Raw genomic sequence first — 18,433 nt, 5'->3', positions numbered from 1 at the left:
CAAGAGGATAACCTTCAAGCTCCTCACCCACGCACACAAGGCACTCCACAACACCGGACCAGCGTACCTCAACAGCCGACTCAGCCTCTACACCCCCACCCGCCAGCTCCGCTCCGCAGACCGTGACCTCGCCACCGTCCCCCGCATCCGAAGAGTGACCGGCGGCGGCAGATCATTCTCCCACCTCGTCGCCAAGACATGGAACACCCTCCCCATCCGCCTGCGGCAGACCGAAGACCTCCTAACCTTCAGGAGACTTCTCAAGACCTGGCTCTTCGAACAGTAGCAGCGCCCCCCCCCCCCCCTCCAGCGCCTGGAGACCCTCACGGGTATGTAGTGCGCTTTATAAATACTATGATTGATTGATTGATTCTGTGCTGCCCTGCTTGTCTAGGACACTTCCCAGGAAGGTGAAGGCCTCAACCTCTTCCAGTGCATCACCTGCAACAGTGACTACAGTTTGCCGGCCGTGTTAGCCTACAGGAATTTGGTTTTCCCCCAGTAGATGTCGAAGCGAAGTTGTGCTGACGTGGCTGCCACTTTGTCGGTCTTCTCTTGCATCTGCAGATGGGTAAGGGAGAGAAAGGCCAAGTCATCAGTAAAGTCCAGGTCATTGAGCTGCGTCCAAGGTGTCTACTTCATCCCATTTCTTTTCCTTGCTCTGGATGTCTTCATGATAGTCTATGGCCAGCAGAAAGAGAAAAGGCGAGAGCAAACAACCCTGGCGGACTCCAGTCTTTACTCCGAAGGCTTCCGTGAGTGGTCCTCCATGGACTATCTTGCAGGTCATTACCTTGAAAGATTTCCTAATGAACCTTATAAGTTTATCTGGCACACCATAGTAGCGGAAGAGTTTACAAAGAGTCTCCCTGTTCACGCTGTTGAATGCCTTCGCCTAATTGATGAGTATGACATTGGGGGGAGGGGGGGGGGGGGTAGTTCCATTCCACAGAGTGCACAATGATAATGCGCAGTGTTGCAATCTGGTCTGGGCAGGATCTATCTTTGCGGAAGCCAGCTTTCTGGTCTTGTAACTGAGTGTTGACTTGTTCCTTCATTCTGTTCAGGATGACTTTGTTGAACACTTTGCCTGGAGTTGATAGAAGGCTTATGCCCCTGTAGTTTGCACAGTTACTCAGGTCACGTTTCTTGGGGAGCTTGAGCAGATATCCGCCTACTCTGATGGCACCTATTCCTCTTCCCAGATTCTTACAAACATGTGTGAGAAAGTGGCGCTGTATATACTGTTCCCAAATTGTTACAGTGTGTACAGAGTCCACAGTCCCCAGAGGTTTGGCAGAGGCTAAAGTTAGATATAACCTTACTCTCTAAAGTGGTAGCTTGGTCGAGCAGTGAGGCAGTATCAGAGGACAGTGTAAAGCATTTGTTGTACACACTCAGTCAGGAAATGGTCTCACACACTCAAGAACTGAACTCTAGGCCAATGGTTTGTATAAAAAAATATATGGTTTTATTTTAGAACCAACAATAGGTATCAAAATATACTTTCTCAGAATGAGAGGCTTTAGTTAAATACTTTTGCAATATGCAATTGACTTTTGTAGGTAATAGTTACAGGTTGTTGCTATAGGCAACACAATTTCAAACACAATAATACATTGAAATCAATGTGAATTTTAAGTTATTTGCAATAGATTAGTTTCAGGATTACTTTTCTAATTCCAGGACTGGATCCTAGAGTCAGTCCTGGGACAGGTCTTGGAAACAAGTGAGTAAATTCATTGTAGTTACTTTTGTGATTTGTAGGCAATATTTTGCGATTTTAAAAGTTGACACTTAGAAGATATTTCATAGAAAAACAGTCAATGATTCCCTATGGGAGAAAATTAAAGTTACAGGTAAAGTACGTTCTCGTTACTTTTGTAATCCAGGGCTGGGCTCCTAGACTCAGTACTGGGACCTCTATCGAAAACAGGTAAGTAATTACGTTTTCACAGTTTGTATGATTTTTAAAGAATATGTGTAGTTTGCAAAAATCGACACTTAGAAGAAATTTCACAGAAAAACAGTCAATGATTTCCTATGGAAGAAAATTGGGATATTGGCAAGTACGGTTGTGAGTACTTTTCAGGGTCAGTGCTGGGCACCAAGATCCAGCACTGGGATCTCTCCTAATAGCAGGTGAGTATTTCTGTTTTCGTTACTCGGGTGATTTTAGGTGAATATTTTAAGTTTTAGAAACTCCACACTTAGAAGAAATTTCAGGAGAAACCAGTCAATGTTACCCTATGGAAGAAAATTGGGTTATCGGCTTTTGGGTAAGTACTCGACTGGCAGAGTTAAGGTTCTGGGCATAGACTTGGAGGTCTCCCAGGGTCAGGTTGGTACAGTTGTTATACCCTCAGCGGCACTGGGGCGGCCGGGTGCAGAGTGAGTTAGGCCCAATGTTATCCTATGGGAGGCAGGGGGGCCTTGGTTGGTGGCTGCTGACTAGCAGGTCACGCGGCTGTGGGAGCTGGACTCCTGGTCACTTGCTCAGGGCAAATGGGGAAGCAGGTAGGAGTTTAAGTTACATTGCCAGGGCCACTCGGGCGGCTGGGTGCAGGGTGCTTTTGAGCCTTCGGGCGCTCAATGGATTTCAATGGGAAAGCTCCAGGATGAACAAAGGCTGCAAGCTCGGGGACAAAGATGCTTCAGGTGCTACCACCACTTCGAGAGGTAAGTTGGGTAGTTGGAGGATAGGTAGGTACCCAGGAGTCGGGCACAGGGGGGTCGCAGGGCGCCGGGTTCAGGGGCTCCCTTTGGTGGCGGGAAATCTTACCCTCTGTTGATCGCGGTTGGGGGGTTCCTGGTTCTGAGGCTGCAGGCGTCGTCAGGAGAGTCCTTGGGTGCCGGATTCGGGGTCACAGTCGCCGGGGGGACGTCCTCAAGGTCTTTGTCCACTCCGGCACAGGTCAGGCTTGGCGGGTGCAGAGTGTGTAGGGTTCGCAGTGCCGGGCTGATGCCAGGGGTTAGAAACTTGCTTTGAGCAGAGCCACTGCTCATGGGAGTCCCAGATGCTCAGTGACAAGGTAGCCAGGTCCTCCGGGGGTTGTGAGGTTGCTGGCCACAAGAGGTGCCGGGATTTAACAGGAGCAGGTTCGAGGATCGACAGGCCGGTAGGGCTGGGGCCAAAGCAGCTGGTGTCTTCCTCTTCTTAGCAGCTGCACGGCGGGTCTTCTTTCTTCTTGCTCTCCTTTACTTTTCCGGAATCTGGAGAAGGACGGTTCAGGGTGCCTCTAAATACTAGATTTAGGGGTGTTACAGGTAGGTAAAGGGCAGGGACCAATGGGTCCCTGCCCTGGGGTGGGTACACCCCCTATCCTGCCACTCTCCTGTGGGAGGGGGGCAGTAGCCTAGTCCTGGTTGGGCAGGGCCTCCCATCTTCAAGATGGCGAGTGCTTGGAGATGTGCTTCCCCTCGCCTACCCCACTTGAGGTCCTTATTTGGGGTTTACGGCCAGTCTTCCCGACAGAGTGGGGGTTAGAACCGGTGGGGGCCAGCTTGCTGGGTACAGCAAGTGGCCTGGAGAAGCTCACAGAGGCGGCATGCCTTTGAAGCTTCCCCCTGTCCATTCTGGGGGAGGAGACCTAGCACCTCGCCCAGAATGTGCATTGTTGCAGGCCAGGGGAGTGGGGGTTCTCCACCCAGGGGTCCAGCAACATGTCTGCTGTGTGGCAGCCTAGCCAGCCTCCCAGACCAGACGTGGCTTGTAGGTTAGGTTTCAGGGGGCATCTCTAAGATGCCCTCTGCAGTGCTTTGTACATTAAATCCGACACTGGCATCAGTGCGGGTTTAATGTGCTGAGAAGTTTGATACCAAACTTCGCAGACTTCAGTGTTACCATTATGGTGCTGTGGAGTTCGTGTTTGACGAGCTCTCAGCACATGTACTCTTAAATGGCAGCACTGCACTTACAGTGCCCAGGAATGGACCTGGGTACTGTAGGGGCACAGGGCTCATGCTCCTGTGCCCACACCACTGCAGACCCCCCAGGATATAGCGGCATGGATTAGCAAATTTAGCGGCACAAATATGGAAATTTAGCAGCACAAATATGGAAATTTAGCGGCATTTTTGCGGCACTTTATTTTACACATAATCATTCATTGTCAGCCTTAAATCAATAGAATCTGTTTTAGCAGAGTATTCCGCTTTGAAATAGGCAACCTGGGATATGGAACAGAGGAAGCAGCCCACAGGTGAAGGCTGTTATCCCTTGGAAATGCAATCCTCCATTTGCTTTACTATAGGTTCTGAGAAGCCCATCAAAGATGGCCTGGTAGCATCCCATAGGAAATGGCATTCCAGAATCTACCTTAGTGAAATTAAATATTTACCTAAGATCACACAATTTCAGCATGGAAGACATGATTTGATCCAGATATTCTGGTTTCACTCTGAAGTGCGGTGAGAGGCCCCCAGGCAGTGAGAGTCAGTGCCCCCTTTGTGGTGGAGCCAGTGGCCCTGTTGTGTCGTGAGAGGACCCCGGGCAGTGACAGTCAGTACAACTGTTTTAAAAGTTCTGAACATGTGAGAATGTCACAAGGGAGGGTTTGATGAAGAGGAATGAAAAAACCCACCAGATTAATTGCATCACCTTACTGGCTCGGAGCAGGCACTCCAGACAGCGCAGTAGCCTGGGAAGTGTGGGAGGCTGCGGGTCGAGGAACCCATCTCCCCCACATTCAGGGTGCCATGTTACAGCCAGCTCGGAAAGCCAAGGTAAGGCAGCCCAGGACAGGGCCTTTGTTGGACCCTTTAACTGTGTTCCCATGATGCCCCTCGGCGTCCCTTCTCTTGTCTTGTGGGTTGTGTCTGCTCTTGGGGGTGAGTGAAGTGGTAGTTGTGAGGACCTGTGACCGGCTGGGAGCAGCCAATGCAGCCCTCATAGAATTTACTAAACACTGTGAACAGTGAACAACTGCGCGTGCCACAATTCCATATGAAAAAGCATCCTCAGGGTGGGCATCTGCTAAGAAATGTCCTGGTGTTTATCCTATGCCTACAACAGTAGTGTCAGGGCAGTGGGCATGTGTGCTGAATGCCCCCTTCTTCCCGGGGCATCAAGGACACAGTGAAACATGGCATTCTGAAGGTGTATCTTCAGATGACACTGCCCTGGTATCTGCCAATGCCTACAACAGTAGTGGCAGAGCAGAGGGCATGATCCCCTTCTAACATGTCAAACAGCACTCCAGCTGTGCACACAGCGCTCAGCAGAAGGCAGACCATGCTTGGGCCATGCTGCTTTCAAACAGTGGCCTGTAGTGAACAAGTTCGGAAAATGGAATGCATCTGAGAGACCTTATCTCCGGAAATGGGAAGCTTATTGATTGCTTTAATTATTCTGTCTTTTTTTTAAATGTTGATGGTATATTTGTTGTGTTTCATGCCTGCGCGGATTAGATTCAAGATGCTATTTTTATATTTTTAAACAACTTTTCAAGTTACAGAGGTTCCATTTAAAATGGATGATCATTGTCATGTAACAACCTTTTCCCTGCAATTTCGCGGGCACTTTTGTAAAAATCGCTGAATTTTTACAAAAGTGCCTATTTCGCGGGTACTTTAGTAAAAATCGCGTCATTTTTACGAAAGTGCCGATTTCGCGGCAAACCGCGAAATCCTGGAGGGTCTTCATAGGGCACCCAGCTAGAGGGGTGGCTGATGTATGCCAGGGCAGTGTAGGTGGTGGGCATGGCAAACAGGGATGTGTGCCATGTCGAATCTTTGTTTTTTCTTGTACCCAGACACTCAGCCTGCGAGGGCAGTGTGGTTGGGTTAGGGTACAGGGCCTCTAAGGGTGGCACAATAAGTGCTGCAGCCCTCAGAGGCCTTCCCTGGTCACAAGCCCCTGGGTACCTAGGGTCCACTTACCAGGGGCTGACATGTGGCCAGGGTTTGCCAATTTGGGGTTTTAGGGAAGGAACAGAGGCCCTGGGCACCTGATTGGCAGGAGTCCAAGGCACACTCAGTCAAAGTACATTCAGCAAAAAGTGGGGGCATGCCATGCAAGATGGCACTTTCTCACAACATGGGGTAGAGTATAACTACTGATCTTTCAATGTCTGCCTTCAGTGCCTCTGAAGGTATGTTGTCAGGTCCTGCTGCCTTCCCATTTCTCAGATGTTTGAAGTCTTTCCGTATTTCTTCCTTGGTTGGTCTGCTGCAGTTGAATAGCAAGTCCTTGTCAGCTGGTTGTATGCCTGGGGGAGACTGAAGCACGGGCTGTTTCAGCAGTTCTTCAAAGTGTTCCACCCATCTTTGTTGTTGGCCTTCATTGCTAATGATCGTCTTCCCAGCTTTGTCTTTAACAGATCTTTCCGGCTTCCTATATCTGCCGGAGAGTTTCCTTGTTATGTCGTAGAGTTCTTCCAAGTTTCCCTGGTTTGCTGCTTCCTTGGCAAGACCATCGATGAATTTTCACTTGTCAGCTCTCTAGCTTCTCTTTGCTTTCTTGATGATTTTGGTATATTCGCCTTGAGCATTTACTTTTTCTGCTGTTGTTCAGCTGGTGTGGACTCAAGCTTTCTTTTTCTTTCTTGCTTGGATTTTGCAGAGAGTCTTGGTGGAGCTCCAATCTTTATGTTGGTGTTTCTTGCGGGAATACACTGCAAAAATTCCAGAAATCTCGTTCATGTCGCCAAGACCATTGTTGCCCATGACTTCTTCGGACCCAGTCTTTTTACTTCCAATCTTCGCATTGAGGTACCCTATAAGTATGGTGATGTCAAGGGCGGTACTGGCCGTAGCGGGCACCGGGCGTATTCCCAGTAATCCGGAAGGGTGGGGGCCGGTTTAGTTACAGGAGCAGGTTTTGCAGCAATGCTGCAATATCGCCCCCTGTAACAAAAGCTGCAACAGTGCAGCAATGCTTGACACGAGCACCCTCCTCCTCCTCCCCCACTGCTTCTCTGCACCCCCACCCTCCTGAGCAGAATTGCCAGGGCTGGTTTCAGTTCCCAGTCCGGTAGTGGGTATGTCTATCTCAAATGCAAAAAGAACTAAGTGATGGACAGAACGCAGAACAATGTCATACATTCACCCCAGTACACAGATCTGGGCCTTAATCCACCGTTTTCTTGCTCAGCATGCCATTCCAGTTTGAACCCAGCCATATGCTAACCTGTCTTGAGTCTGCGCTCAATGGGAACAGTCCAGCCCGAACTGGCAGGCCAGGTCTTCCATGGACTGGAAACAAGCATCCTAGGACCGGTTTTGGGGTTTCACCCCTCATCAGCCAAGATAGCTTGACTCCAGTGGCATGGAGAGCACGGGGCCCACGTATGGGCATAACCGTCCCACTCGGGGTGACAAATGCAAAAAGAACAATTGATGGACAGAATGTAGAACAAGGTCATACTTTCACCCCAGTACTGAGATATGGGCCTAAATCCATAGTTTTTTTGTTATCCAAGCCATTCCAGTTTGAACCCAGTCATATCCAAATAACTCTTGACCCTGTGCCCAATGGGAACAGTCCAATGTCGCCCTAAGTGGGAAGGGTATGCCCAGACGTGGGTCCCGTGCTCACTACACCACTGGACTCAAGCTAGCCTGGCTGATGGCAGGTGATGCCCCGAGACCGGTCCCAGGATGCTTGTTTCCGGTCATGGGAGGACCTGGTTTGGCAGTTCGGGTTAGACTGTTCCCACAAGGAACAGGGCCAAGACTGATTTGCATATGGCTGGGTCCAAACTGGGGTGGTGTGGTGAGCAAAAGAATGATGGATTTAACCCAGATCCTTGTGACTGGGGGTGAATGTTTGCATTGTCCAGCATTCTGTCCATCAATGGTTTCTTTTGCATATGCCACCCTAAGTGGGAAGGTTATGCCCAGACGTGGACATCGTGCTCACTGCACCACTGGATTCAAGCTAGACTGGCTGATGAAGGGTGATGCCCTAAAACCGGTCCCAGGATGCTTGTTTCTGGTCCAGGGAGGACCTGGTTTGGCAGTTCGTGCTGGACTGTACCCACAAGGAACAGGGCCAAGACTGATTTGAATATGGCTGGGTCCAAACTGGGTTGGTGTAGTGAGTAAAAGAATGATGGATTTAACCTAGATCCTTGCGACTGGGGGTGAATGTTTGCATTGTCCAGCATTCCGTCCATCAATTATTTTTTTTGTATATGCCGATCAAGGCATTTCTCCAGGATTGGAAGTGGCAAATTCGAGACGTGTAGCATTTGTGGTCTTCAACTTCATGGAACATGGCAACCTGGAGCTGGACAAGGAGCAGGCTAGCTGTTTGGAGGGCGACCCACCTCGCTGTTTGGATCTCAACCCAGCTCGCTGTTTGCGTTTGACTATCTTCCAATCTCGGAGCACCTTCGGGTCATGTCCACAACCTAGACACCACAGGCAGACATTGTGTGGCCTTGTGATGAACATCGGCTTCCTGTAGTCTTGGCATGGTGTGGAGCTATGCCATCTCTAATCTGCTGGCAAAGGACAGATTTGATGCCAATGTTACATGTAGATGCCCACCAGCAGACCTTTCAGACACCAAAGTCACGCACATAACAGTTAAGTGAACAGGAAACGGTCATGCAACCAGAGACAAACAAGAACATAATACAATATGAGCATGCTTAAACAGCTACTAGTGTTAGCAAACACCCGCCATTGTTGCCAACATGATACATGCAGCAACAGTGATGGATGGGAGGGCGTTAGGCAGCCCTAAGACGAGACCCTTCGAGAGTGAAACAGCTGTAAATGGCGTATAACAAGAGAAAGCAGCACTCAGAGATGCCTCAAAGGTTTCAGAAGTTTCGGACATGGAAGGAGAGAAATGCAAGGAGAAGCTCCACTGCTGGGCCCAGAAAGAAACAGCGTCCTCTCCTGAGATCTTCAGTTAAACCAGACTTAAGCGCATATGAAATCTTTTTTTCTTCGTTTCGGAAGTTTGTATTGAACTTATTTTTAACAGAGATGGATGAATACAAGAGTTGGTTGGAGCGCTGGAATACCATATTATAGTAATGAGTAGAGACTTTATAATGACAAGTAGCAGCGCTTAATTTTTTAAAAGAAAAAGAGCTGGTGCCTAAAGCTACGCTCAGGCGTCCGCGGCCAGCGCTATTAAATGTTGGTGTGCTGAATACAAAGGTAGGTAGTCTTAAATCCACCTCATGCCTCTTTAATTTACTACCACAAACTCCCTGCCCGTTCATCCCACTGTTATAGGTTTCTGATTTCTTCCTTTGGGACGGTTCTTCCATCATTCTCCTCCTCTGTCTTTCCTATTTGTGTGCTTTTCCCTCTCTTGTTCTCTGGAAATGTCTGAAATGAAAAAATAAGTGCCTGTACCCAAAAGTAAGTTCAGGTGGCCTCCACCGGCTCAAATGAAGCACTGACGTGTAGTGAGGTACATACGGATTAAATAATTCGTTAACTGTAAGGAATTGGTGTGATAATATATGTACTCCAGAGCAGAGGCAGGTTTAATGCGAATACATTTGCATTATGGAAGGTCACTGAGAAGCCACTGTCCCCAGGAGGACGAAAGGAGAGGAAGAGGGGAAAGGGTAGAGATAAGTAGGGGAGAACTTTGAATTCATCCACTATGGGATTACAGCGCCATAAAGCACATGTATTGAGACATGGTCAGTTATCCAGAGTTAAACAACAAGAAATGCATTACTGAAGCGTACCTGGCGCTTTCTTCCTTGGTTCTTGATTCTGGTTGGCGCAAACCCTTTTGGCCAGGTTCTGGATGTACGAGTCTTTGGCTATAATAGCAGCCATTGCTCCAGCAGATCCCTTTAAAAAAGGAAGGACAGAAATCAATAACTGATAAGGTTTCTTAACAATAAAAAGGGTGTCCCGCCCTTTTAATAAACCTATAAAGTCTGATGGAGAAAGTCAACAATGACAAGACTTTTAAAATTTCATGTAAGAAAAAGAAAAAGCAGTTACAGAAACACTCCAACCAGAAATGCTTTTTTACAAGTGTACCTTTCTATTTTTTTCACAAATGGTAATAACTTTACAATACTTGTTACTTTCCAGATTGGCAAAGCAACTGAACCAAAAGGTACTAACATATTTGAACTGCACTTAAGACATTAAATTTTGCACTCTCCCAATATTGTGCTGCGTTGCATTGCAGCATTTACAGAGCACTTCATCCTCCTCTTGAGCTCTTGAAGCATGCTAATATGTATTACCTGGAACACCTGAACAAGCATTTGCAATGCAATAGGTCTCACATTTACACGAGTTTGAGCTATTGGCGTTGAAAATAACAATGCCTTTAATTTTTGTTTTCGTTTAAAACAGATAAATAAAAGGCATCGTCATTTACAATGCCAATTGCTTAAATTCCTGTAACTGCGAGACCTATTGCATTGCAAATGCTTGTTGTTTTGTGCACTACGACCATAGTAGGCCCTGTTCAAACACATAAAACCATACTAATGTGAAATACTCCAGAGGTCACCACATTCCCCTTGAAGAGATACTATTTGGGTCCACTATTTAATCCCCCCCATTAACCATGCACGAATGTCAATTGTCGCCGGAGCTAGACTCAGTTGCAACTACAGAAGAAATATAATTCTGATTTGCAAATGTATAGCAGATAAATTCCAGTTCTACACTGACAGTACTCAGGCAATCTTTGCTTTGAAGAGGAATAGCTTTATTTAGATTGAGATCGTCCCTCCCCTGACAGAGAAAATTCACAACGCTGTACAAAAAATTATAAAAACTGGTGGTTACTCTAAAAGGATCGCATCCCTTAACCTCTAAACTGCAGCAGTGTACAAATATTGCATTTCTCATTGTCTCTGTGCATGATTTTTACCTCTGCAACATGTCATCATTGCTAGTTCTCCAACTAACTCCATTTAGAATAAATGCTACATCTTCGAAGCAGGATTCCTAAAAAACTTCGAAGCAGACTTCAGTTAGCACAGAGCGATGGAGTCAACCTGGTTAAGGGTTTGAAGAAAAGTGTGTATATGAAAGATCCTAGACGTCATCAGTATTGGCCTCTGGTGGCACACTAGTTCCAGTTCCAACTGGCATGCCTGCCCTTCAAGTGTCTCCGCAGCCTCTGCACTCTGCATTTGGTGCACAAAGTTCCACAGGATCAATCCTTCACCTCGAGCCTGCTTGACGTTCCTCAACTCCAACTCTCCAAAACTTGGCATGACAGTTTGTGTGCAGACGGATCAAGCATGGAACAAGCGAAGAGGAGCTTAGCGGGGAAACAAGGAAGTTCCTCCAACAGCTCTGCAGGAACTTTAGTAGCGCACAGCATGATGAGCAAGTACAAGACGTGCACCAGCCATCCTCGACAGACCCATTGTCTATAGTGGGGAACTCTTGCACGTTAAATGCTCAATAGTGTGCAAATGAGTTTCACAAATAGGAAGGCAGTTTCACAACTGGAAAGCCTTTGTGGCCAAAAGGACGCAACAGAATTTGTCAGTGGTATTAAACAGTTTGTTTTTTTAATCATTTTTTAATTTTAAACTCTCAGTTCTCTTTGCTGCCCCACAAGGTCTAGCAAGCTCCTCATGGGAGCTGCACCTTCTGCCAATAGCTCTCTTTGCACCTGGCCCCAGACACACCTGGACAGGTGGCTGCAGGTCCGGTGGTGGCTTTTTTCTCCCTCCCTTCAAGGGAGCACAGAAACAAGGCAGGCTGGGCCGGGGCGTCGCCTGCCTGCTCTGCGGAGGCACCTGCCACGCAGGCGCGGTTAACTTTGAAGAGTGGATTAGAGAACAGTGGCAGACGATGCACGAGACATACATAGCCAGGCGCAACTGGTAGTGAGGAAAAGAAAGAAGGAAAGAAGGAAGGAAAGAAAGAAAGGAAGGAAAGAAAGAAAGAAAGAAAGAAAGAAAGAAAAGAGAGAACCTGCTGCGAGGAGGAGGCCCCCTGGAGGCGCAAGGTTTACTCACACAGACACGCTGCCTTACAATACGACATGCCTGTGAGGACCAAGGAAAAGGCTCCCAAACCAGGTGCCACTGAGATCCGTCTCATGAGGACAGTTCACACACGGCGCCTCGTCAGCACAGAGCTGAGGGAGGCATTCGAAAGAACCTGAGTGTCTTGCAAACATGAACTAACCTGTGACGAATAATGTCATAGAGAGAAGAGGGGAGCCTCGCAGAGACAGGCGATGTCTGACTTACAGCGTCGCTGAGTTCGAAACACCAGCGGGACTGGGGGACCTCGGCAGAGGTGTGGCTGACCCAATGCTGTACAGCAGGCAGACGCAGGTGACAACTGGGGTGCCTGCCTATACAGGCCCTCTTGGAGTCCCAGTATTGGGGTGCATCAGCAGACTCACTGAGGGAGGGAGGGGCGCTCACTTCTCACCTGCCTCACAGGGCCCCTGCCAGGACACGCCGCTCCAGGCTCGCATTACAGACATCCGATCTGCTCCCAGGCCGGGGTGATGGGACGGGCCTGCTGAAGATACTCCGGGACGATGGGGCGCTGAGAATCTCCATCAGAAACCCGTCATCCGCGGAGCCACCATCCCACGCACATGTCTCCCAGAAACCACCAGAAACATGCATGCCCAGATCATGCATTACAGCTACGACAGCACCTCACAAACATGGACGCTGATTAAACAGTCGCTAACACTCCTGTCAAAGAAATCCCCACAAACACTCCGGGCAAGGGAAAATGTACAATAACACCCGCCGCACTTCTCAAAAAAGTTTACAAAAAACACTCCAGACAAAGACAGCATGGGAACCACCACAACATAAAACAATTGAAAACACTCTTGCCAAAGATATCCTCAAACATTGCCCCTCAAACAAAAACAGAATATTGTAAAATAAACCACCACAATCACAGAAACCCACAAATACTCTTTGCGGAGTACTGATACTCCAGACAAAGAAACTCCCAACAAAGGAAAGGAATAACAAGAGAATGGTCTTGAAAGACCTGTGAAGTACTCGGGTGCGGCTGTCAGCTGAAATACTGTGTGTGTGTGCGGGACCGGGAAGCTGCTGGGGCTGAGACACAGGATTTGGGGGGGGGGGGGGGCGGGAGAGAGGGGGTGTGAGCGCGGCAGCGTGGTGAACGGGCGGGGGGGTGGAGTGTTTTTAATGAAGCAGTTTCATGTCAAGTGGTCGCTTCTCTCTGGGTGAGCTGGCACTTTTTAAATGTTGAGTTCTTTTCTTCGCGTGTGATTGCAGTAGTTGCGGCCATTGTGAATATACGCACTCAAGGACGTCAAGCGCCCTGATGAGGAGTGTCTGAAATTGACCTGTGTTTTTTTGTCCCGTACGGTTGTCTTGTAGATTGCTTTCCACAGAGCAGACTTGTGCATTCATGAAACGTAACCAGACATCATTGTTTGAAAATTAGCTCAACTCTGAACTGGTACGTCTGTATTTTTTCCACGTACCTGTCTCTCTGCCCATCTTCCTCATGGTCTGGCTTTATTTATGTTCTTCTATGAGGTATATTTAGGCTCCTTATCTATAGTGCACAAGCCTGCTAACTGTGCGCCGCTCGTCCTGCTGCAGTAGAGATGGGCGGGGGGGGGGGAGTTAGCGCAGCAGTGTGGTTAACGCGCGAGGGGGGGAGTGAGCGCGGAAAAGCAAAACAACAAAAAAATTGTTGCGCGCCGGCTTCCTTTAACTCTGGGTCCGTCATGCGCGCGTGCAGTGTTTAAAGTGAAAGCACGCCGGAGCCAGAGTTGAAAGAAGCCGGCGTTAACAAGATGGCGGCGGACTGTCCACTGTCCCACGCATGCTGTCTGCTATGGACTGATGGCGAGAGCAGCCATCTTTCTCCAAGCAGGCGCGTGCATGAGCCCACGGCAGTGAATTGATTCCAACAGGTCCTCTCTGACAAGGGCAGCGCATGCGCTGCTTTCGCCAGGCAAGACCTAAAAAATAGAACATGCTGTTCTGTTCAAAGAAAAAACCTACTTGCTTGACATGTAGCAGGTGCTATTTAGGTCTCGGTTAGCGAAGGTTGCGCTTGCGCAGTCTCGCTCGCGAGATTTAATGTTTTAGGAGTGGGGCTTTAACCCGCCCCTTTTTTTCCCTCTTCTCCATTGGCTGGCCTCTTAAATGCTGGCCAGCCATTGGAGAAGAGCTGTGTCGCTCCAAACAAGCCCCGTCTTTTTGCGATTCGGGGGCGTGTTTTTTGGATTTTTTCTCTCCTCTGGAATGTAAACATTCCAGCCAATAGCAAGAGGAGAGAAAGAAAACCACGCCCCCGAATATGAAACCGCCGCTGCGTTTCTCCGAGGCATTTCTGCTTCACCTCGGAGAAAGGCGGTGGTGTGAATGGCATCATCCCCGTTGCTCCTCGGCCTAAACACGGTCCCTTCATTTTCTCTACGTCTCTAGTCTAAAGCCCTTGCCGATTTGAGCATGTTTATCTAAATGACGCACTGGTAGTAAAAAAAACAGTGCGCCCCTCCTAAGGGAATCATAAATATAATGTCACTTGTGGGCGGGGCCGCTTTCCATAAGCGGCCATGTTATTTCCAGGCAAAACGAGGACTTACCAATTGAAAGCAGGAAATATCATGGAGGCGTGGCTCAATTCTAACGGCAGAATGCTTCGCCTGGAAGCAACGTGGCAGTCACTCAAGACACTGCACGCCCAATGCGCAGCACATGGTGCGCAGACCAACGTCTACGTTTTTTATGGTGGATACTATTTTCTCGCGAGAACAACAGATGGCAACCCAGCGTCCATTTCACTCGAAGGGGCATGAAGGCGCCCATGTTGGCATAACTGGGGTTCCTCTGTGATAGTCTCTTCTAAGTGGGAGGTTCTTGTTGTCCATCCGCATCCATCCGGACCGGTGGAACGTTCCCAAACCGGTAGCAGCCATGAGCGGCGGGACGCCCTATATTAGCAGCAAGATCAGTCTGATCTCCAAGGCCGAGATTCGTTATGAGGGCATTTTGTACACCATCGACACAGAAAACTCCACCGTGGCGCTGGCCAAAGGTGCTGGAAATGGGTTTGGAGTTGGGGTTGGGGTTTTAGGCAAGACTGCGAGTAACAAAATTGTATCGGCCAATGGTTTGGGGCTGTAAGAGAGGCTTGGGTAGGGGAGGTCAGGGGTTTGGGGAGGGGTGTTTAACTTCCATAGCCTCCTTGTTGGCCTTCCCAACGGGGAGAGGGTGTACTTTTAAATATTTGTATTTGCCCCCTAACCGCCCGCATGGATGTGCTTTGAAACCTCTAGTGGTGATGTGGTCTGCACAGGTGAACTATCACTTTACCCCTTTCATATTTTACTTTTGTTTTCAGTGGTACCTCCAGTTCTCTCCCAGTTGTATTACTCTCTGCGCCCCGCTATCGATACAGCCCTATCACGTTCTTTGTTTCTAAAAGTGCTTATCAACATCCATGCTTGTTTTTAAAGTGCCACATGTAACGGCTTCACTGAAGCGTGGCACCTCCGATCCCATGTCATTTCGTTTTCAGAATAGGAGCACTTAATTGTGTGTTTTTGTAGCCTCTACATCTGTTTCCTGAAAGCATCTGCTGATGTGCAGTGAACTTTTCACATACATATTTGTGCTTTGGTGTTTCTCTTAAGTACGACTTAATCGGAAAACACTGCAAGTAGTACTGTCTGGGAAAAATATTCTACTTCAGCCCCATTAACTTTATTTACTGAGAATGCTATTTACTGAAAATTATATCTACTGATGAAAACTCGCGGTAACTTCATTGTGTACGTCTTGATCTCCTAATGAACAACATGTCAGAGTTACGTGTATTTGTTTTTCTTTCATGTGAGACTTGAAACTGTACAGGGATGGTGCAAGTGTCTCTCCCCCTTGCCATATTTGTAAATGATGCTCGTGAGGTAATTATTACCCTTTCTTCTGTAGTTGCTTTTCTCTGTTGGTTTGTAGTCTGACGGAGGATTGTGACCGACTCGTCTATTGAAATAACTCATTTAATCGCTGTAGTAGGCAAAATAAATGACTACTTAACTTGGCTGCAGAAATACTTATTCACGTTCCTTTTTTCACTGGATATATATTTTAGGAAGGGTAGAGAGCTGAAGCTGCCAGTGTTGCAGCAGTGAGCACGATTTGAAAAACTTCACAGAAAGAAAGGTGGCTATCTTTGTTTGTCGTCTTTCTGATGTAGGACATTTCAGTTGCAACAGAAGTGTACATTCTCTGCAAGGGAGAGAGTTACGAGATGGTACGTTATAATTAGGGCTCCCGGTTTTATGCAATTTTTTTTTTAAACATTTCCGTCTGTATTTATCCATATTTATTTAGTGTTTTGCAGATAAATGAAGTTGTAAAACTGTGCACTTCCATATTTATTTAACTGATAAACACAGTCATACTTTGGCTGTTGTGTTTTAGCTATTTAAGCTACCAAATATTACATAACGATACATCCACTGGTAAATATTAGCATTATACCACAAATATATGTTGACATACCATTATTTAAAGAAATTTCATCCTGTTTTAAACTTCCCATGCTGTCCGTCTTTTCAGCTGTTGGGCTACAATTCATTGAAGACAGCACGGAGAGTCACTTAAAAGAAGCTCAGTTTTCTGTATTTATCCACTTTTAAAAATAAATGCAGACAGAAAACACATTGATTTCTGTCTGTATTTATCTGTAAAAACGGAAAACCGGGAGCCTTAATTCTAATGGAATATCTTGAAGTTTGACTGTGTTTAATATGTGGGAGTATACTAACTGAATTAATTGAAACTCGGTGTCTGTCTACTCAGCCCCTCTTCTTCTGCCTCAGTCCACAGACCTCATCTCTCACCCATCCTCTCTCCGCAGTCCACAGATCTCTCTCCCATCCTCTTCCCAGCCTCTCTCCACCATCCCCAGTCGCCCCGGACCGCTTCCCCGTCGTCCACACATTCCCCAGACATCTTCCACTTTTTTTTGTTGTTGTCGCATATTTATATAGCGCGAAACTCGACCCGAAGGTATTGGAGCACTTTACATGAACACTGTATTTACATTACACATTCAGGCATGGGGAGATTAAGTGATTTGCCCAAAATCACAGGATGTGGACGCGACCCCGAGGCTCAAACCCTGGTTTCCAACACCAAAGTCGGCAGTCTAGCCGATGGACCTCATCCCCTCCACTTTCAATCTCTCTCTCGGTTCCTGCTGGCCCTCGCCAGGCCCCGCTTGTGGGGGGTCAGCCCCACTGACAGGCGTGTCTCGCTACTCGTGCAATGGCGTCTATCCTCTCATAGAAGAGCTGGGTTCAGTTTAAGCCACCAAGTTTGGTCACCTAGGGGCTAAAAGCATGTACAGATCAGAGAGCAACAACCCACAACCCCCCCACCCCCCCCCCCCCCAGCCACCACAACCGTGTGGCGGTTTCCGAAGTGCCAGTACCAGCTAAGGGGGTACTGGTCGAGGAACTCCAAACCATACACTATGGGGGAACGTGTAACAGGGCCCCGCATTTGCGTGGAAAAAGGATGTTCGCTAGCTATATTAGTCAGCAATACTTTATTTTTATTTTTAAAGCAAAATTAATCTAATACATCTTTCAATAATAATGTTCATTTGTTGACAGTAAAAGATTCGCAAACAATCTTAAAACGGTGTCCCTTTGACAAGTGGATCACGTATTCCAACACTGTGCACGCGGTGAATTTCCTCTTACAACAGTCATAGTGCCGGGGAAAAATATGACACTTTATTATCTGTGACACAGCAGCAGCGTGTGTGGGTTGCTCTATGTGAATGGCTCTGTGTGGGTGGCTCTGTGTGGGTGCAAATGCAATAGGCCTCGCATTTGAGAGAAATTAAGCTATTGCCATTGTAAATAACAATGCCGTTTCTTTAAATGTTTTAAAAACAGAAACATAACCAAAAAAAATGTCGAGCAATGCCAATAGCTCCAACTTTAACAATGCCGAGACCATTGCATTGTAAATGCTTGTTTATTTTTCCACTTTTGTAGGCACCCAAAACCATCAGAGCTCTTTGCCCCTGATATCACAGCTCATATGTTTCTCCTAATGCGCCTTGAGAAGGAGAGAGTGGCAATGAAGCCTTTCCTGCAAAGGCAGAAGATGGAATCCTTTCAATGCAAAAATTGCACTGGTCCAGTCTAGTCTAGTTTAGTGGGAAAACGCTCCACTTCTGGCAACGGGAGATAAAGGCACCACATTGGCTACAGGCAACGAGAATGTCTTTCATTAAACAAGCTTGTTCAACTGGGCGCGGACTTACAAAAATGCACAGGAAGCAGAAGTGACATCATGCATCCTTTGACTAGTGTTAACATGACAGGACTCAACTTTAGCCCCTATTGGCTACAGAGGAGCTACCGGAAGAACAAGGAGTGGGCCTCTAGATAAAAAGAACCAAGATCAGACAGTACCAGGGAACGAAACTGCAAGTCAGGAGTAGCAATGACTACCCCCAACTGATGAATGTGATTCAACTAAAG

At 47.5% G+C, this 18,433-nt stretch overlaps 2 protein-coding genes across 3 annotated transcripts in view; one reads left to right on the top strand and one right to left on the bottom strand.

Annotated features, from left to right (window-relative positions):
• MED22 (mediator complex subunit 22) overlaps window positions 1-18,433 on the top strand; it is a 196,858-nt gene that overhangs the window by 116,945 nt on the left and 61,480 nt on the right. The gene's annotated exons all lie outside the window — the stretch shown is intronic.
• LOC146868862 (surfeit locus protein 6 homolog) overlaps window positions 1-18,433 on the bottom strand; it is a 143,831-nt gene that overhangs the window by 99,257 nt on the left and 26,141 nt on the right. For both annotated transcript variants that reach the window (XM_085613875.1, XM_085613876.1), the window contains exon 2: window positions 9,663-9,771. In XM_085613875.1, coding sequence (XP_085470001.1) covers window positions 9,663-9,756 — 94 coding nt within the window. In that variant the 5' untranslated portion in view covers window positions 9,757-9,771. The remainder of the gene's footprint in view (window positions 1-9,662; window positions 9,772-18,433) is intronic.

The sequence above is a fragment of the Triturus cristatus genome, chromosome 1_2 (genome assembly GCF_964204655.1).
Source record: "Triturus cristatus chromosome 1_2, aTriCri1.1, whole genome shotgun sequence".
NCBI classification, from domain to species: domain Eukaryota; kingdom Metazoa; phylum Chordata; class Amphibia; order Caudata; family Salamandridae; genus Triturus; species Triturus cristatus.
The sequence above is the reverse complement of the archived record's forward strand: the minus strand, read 5'-3'. Positions and strand labels throughout refer to the sequence as shown.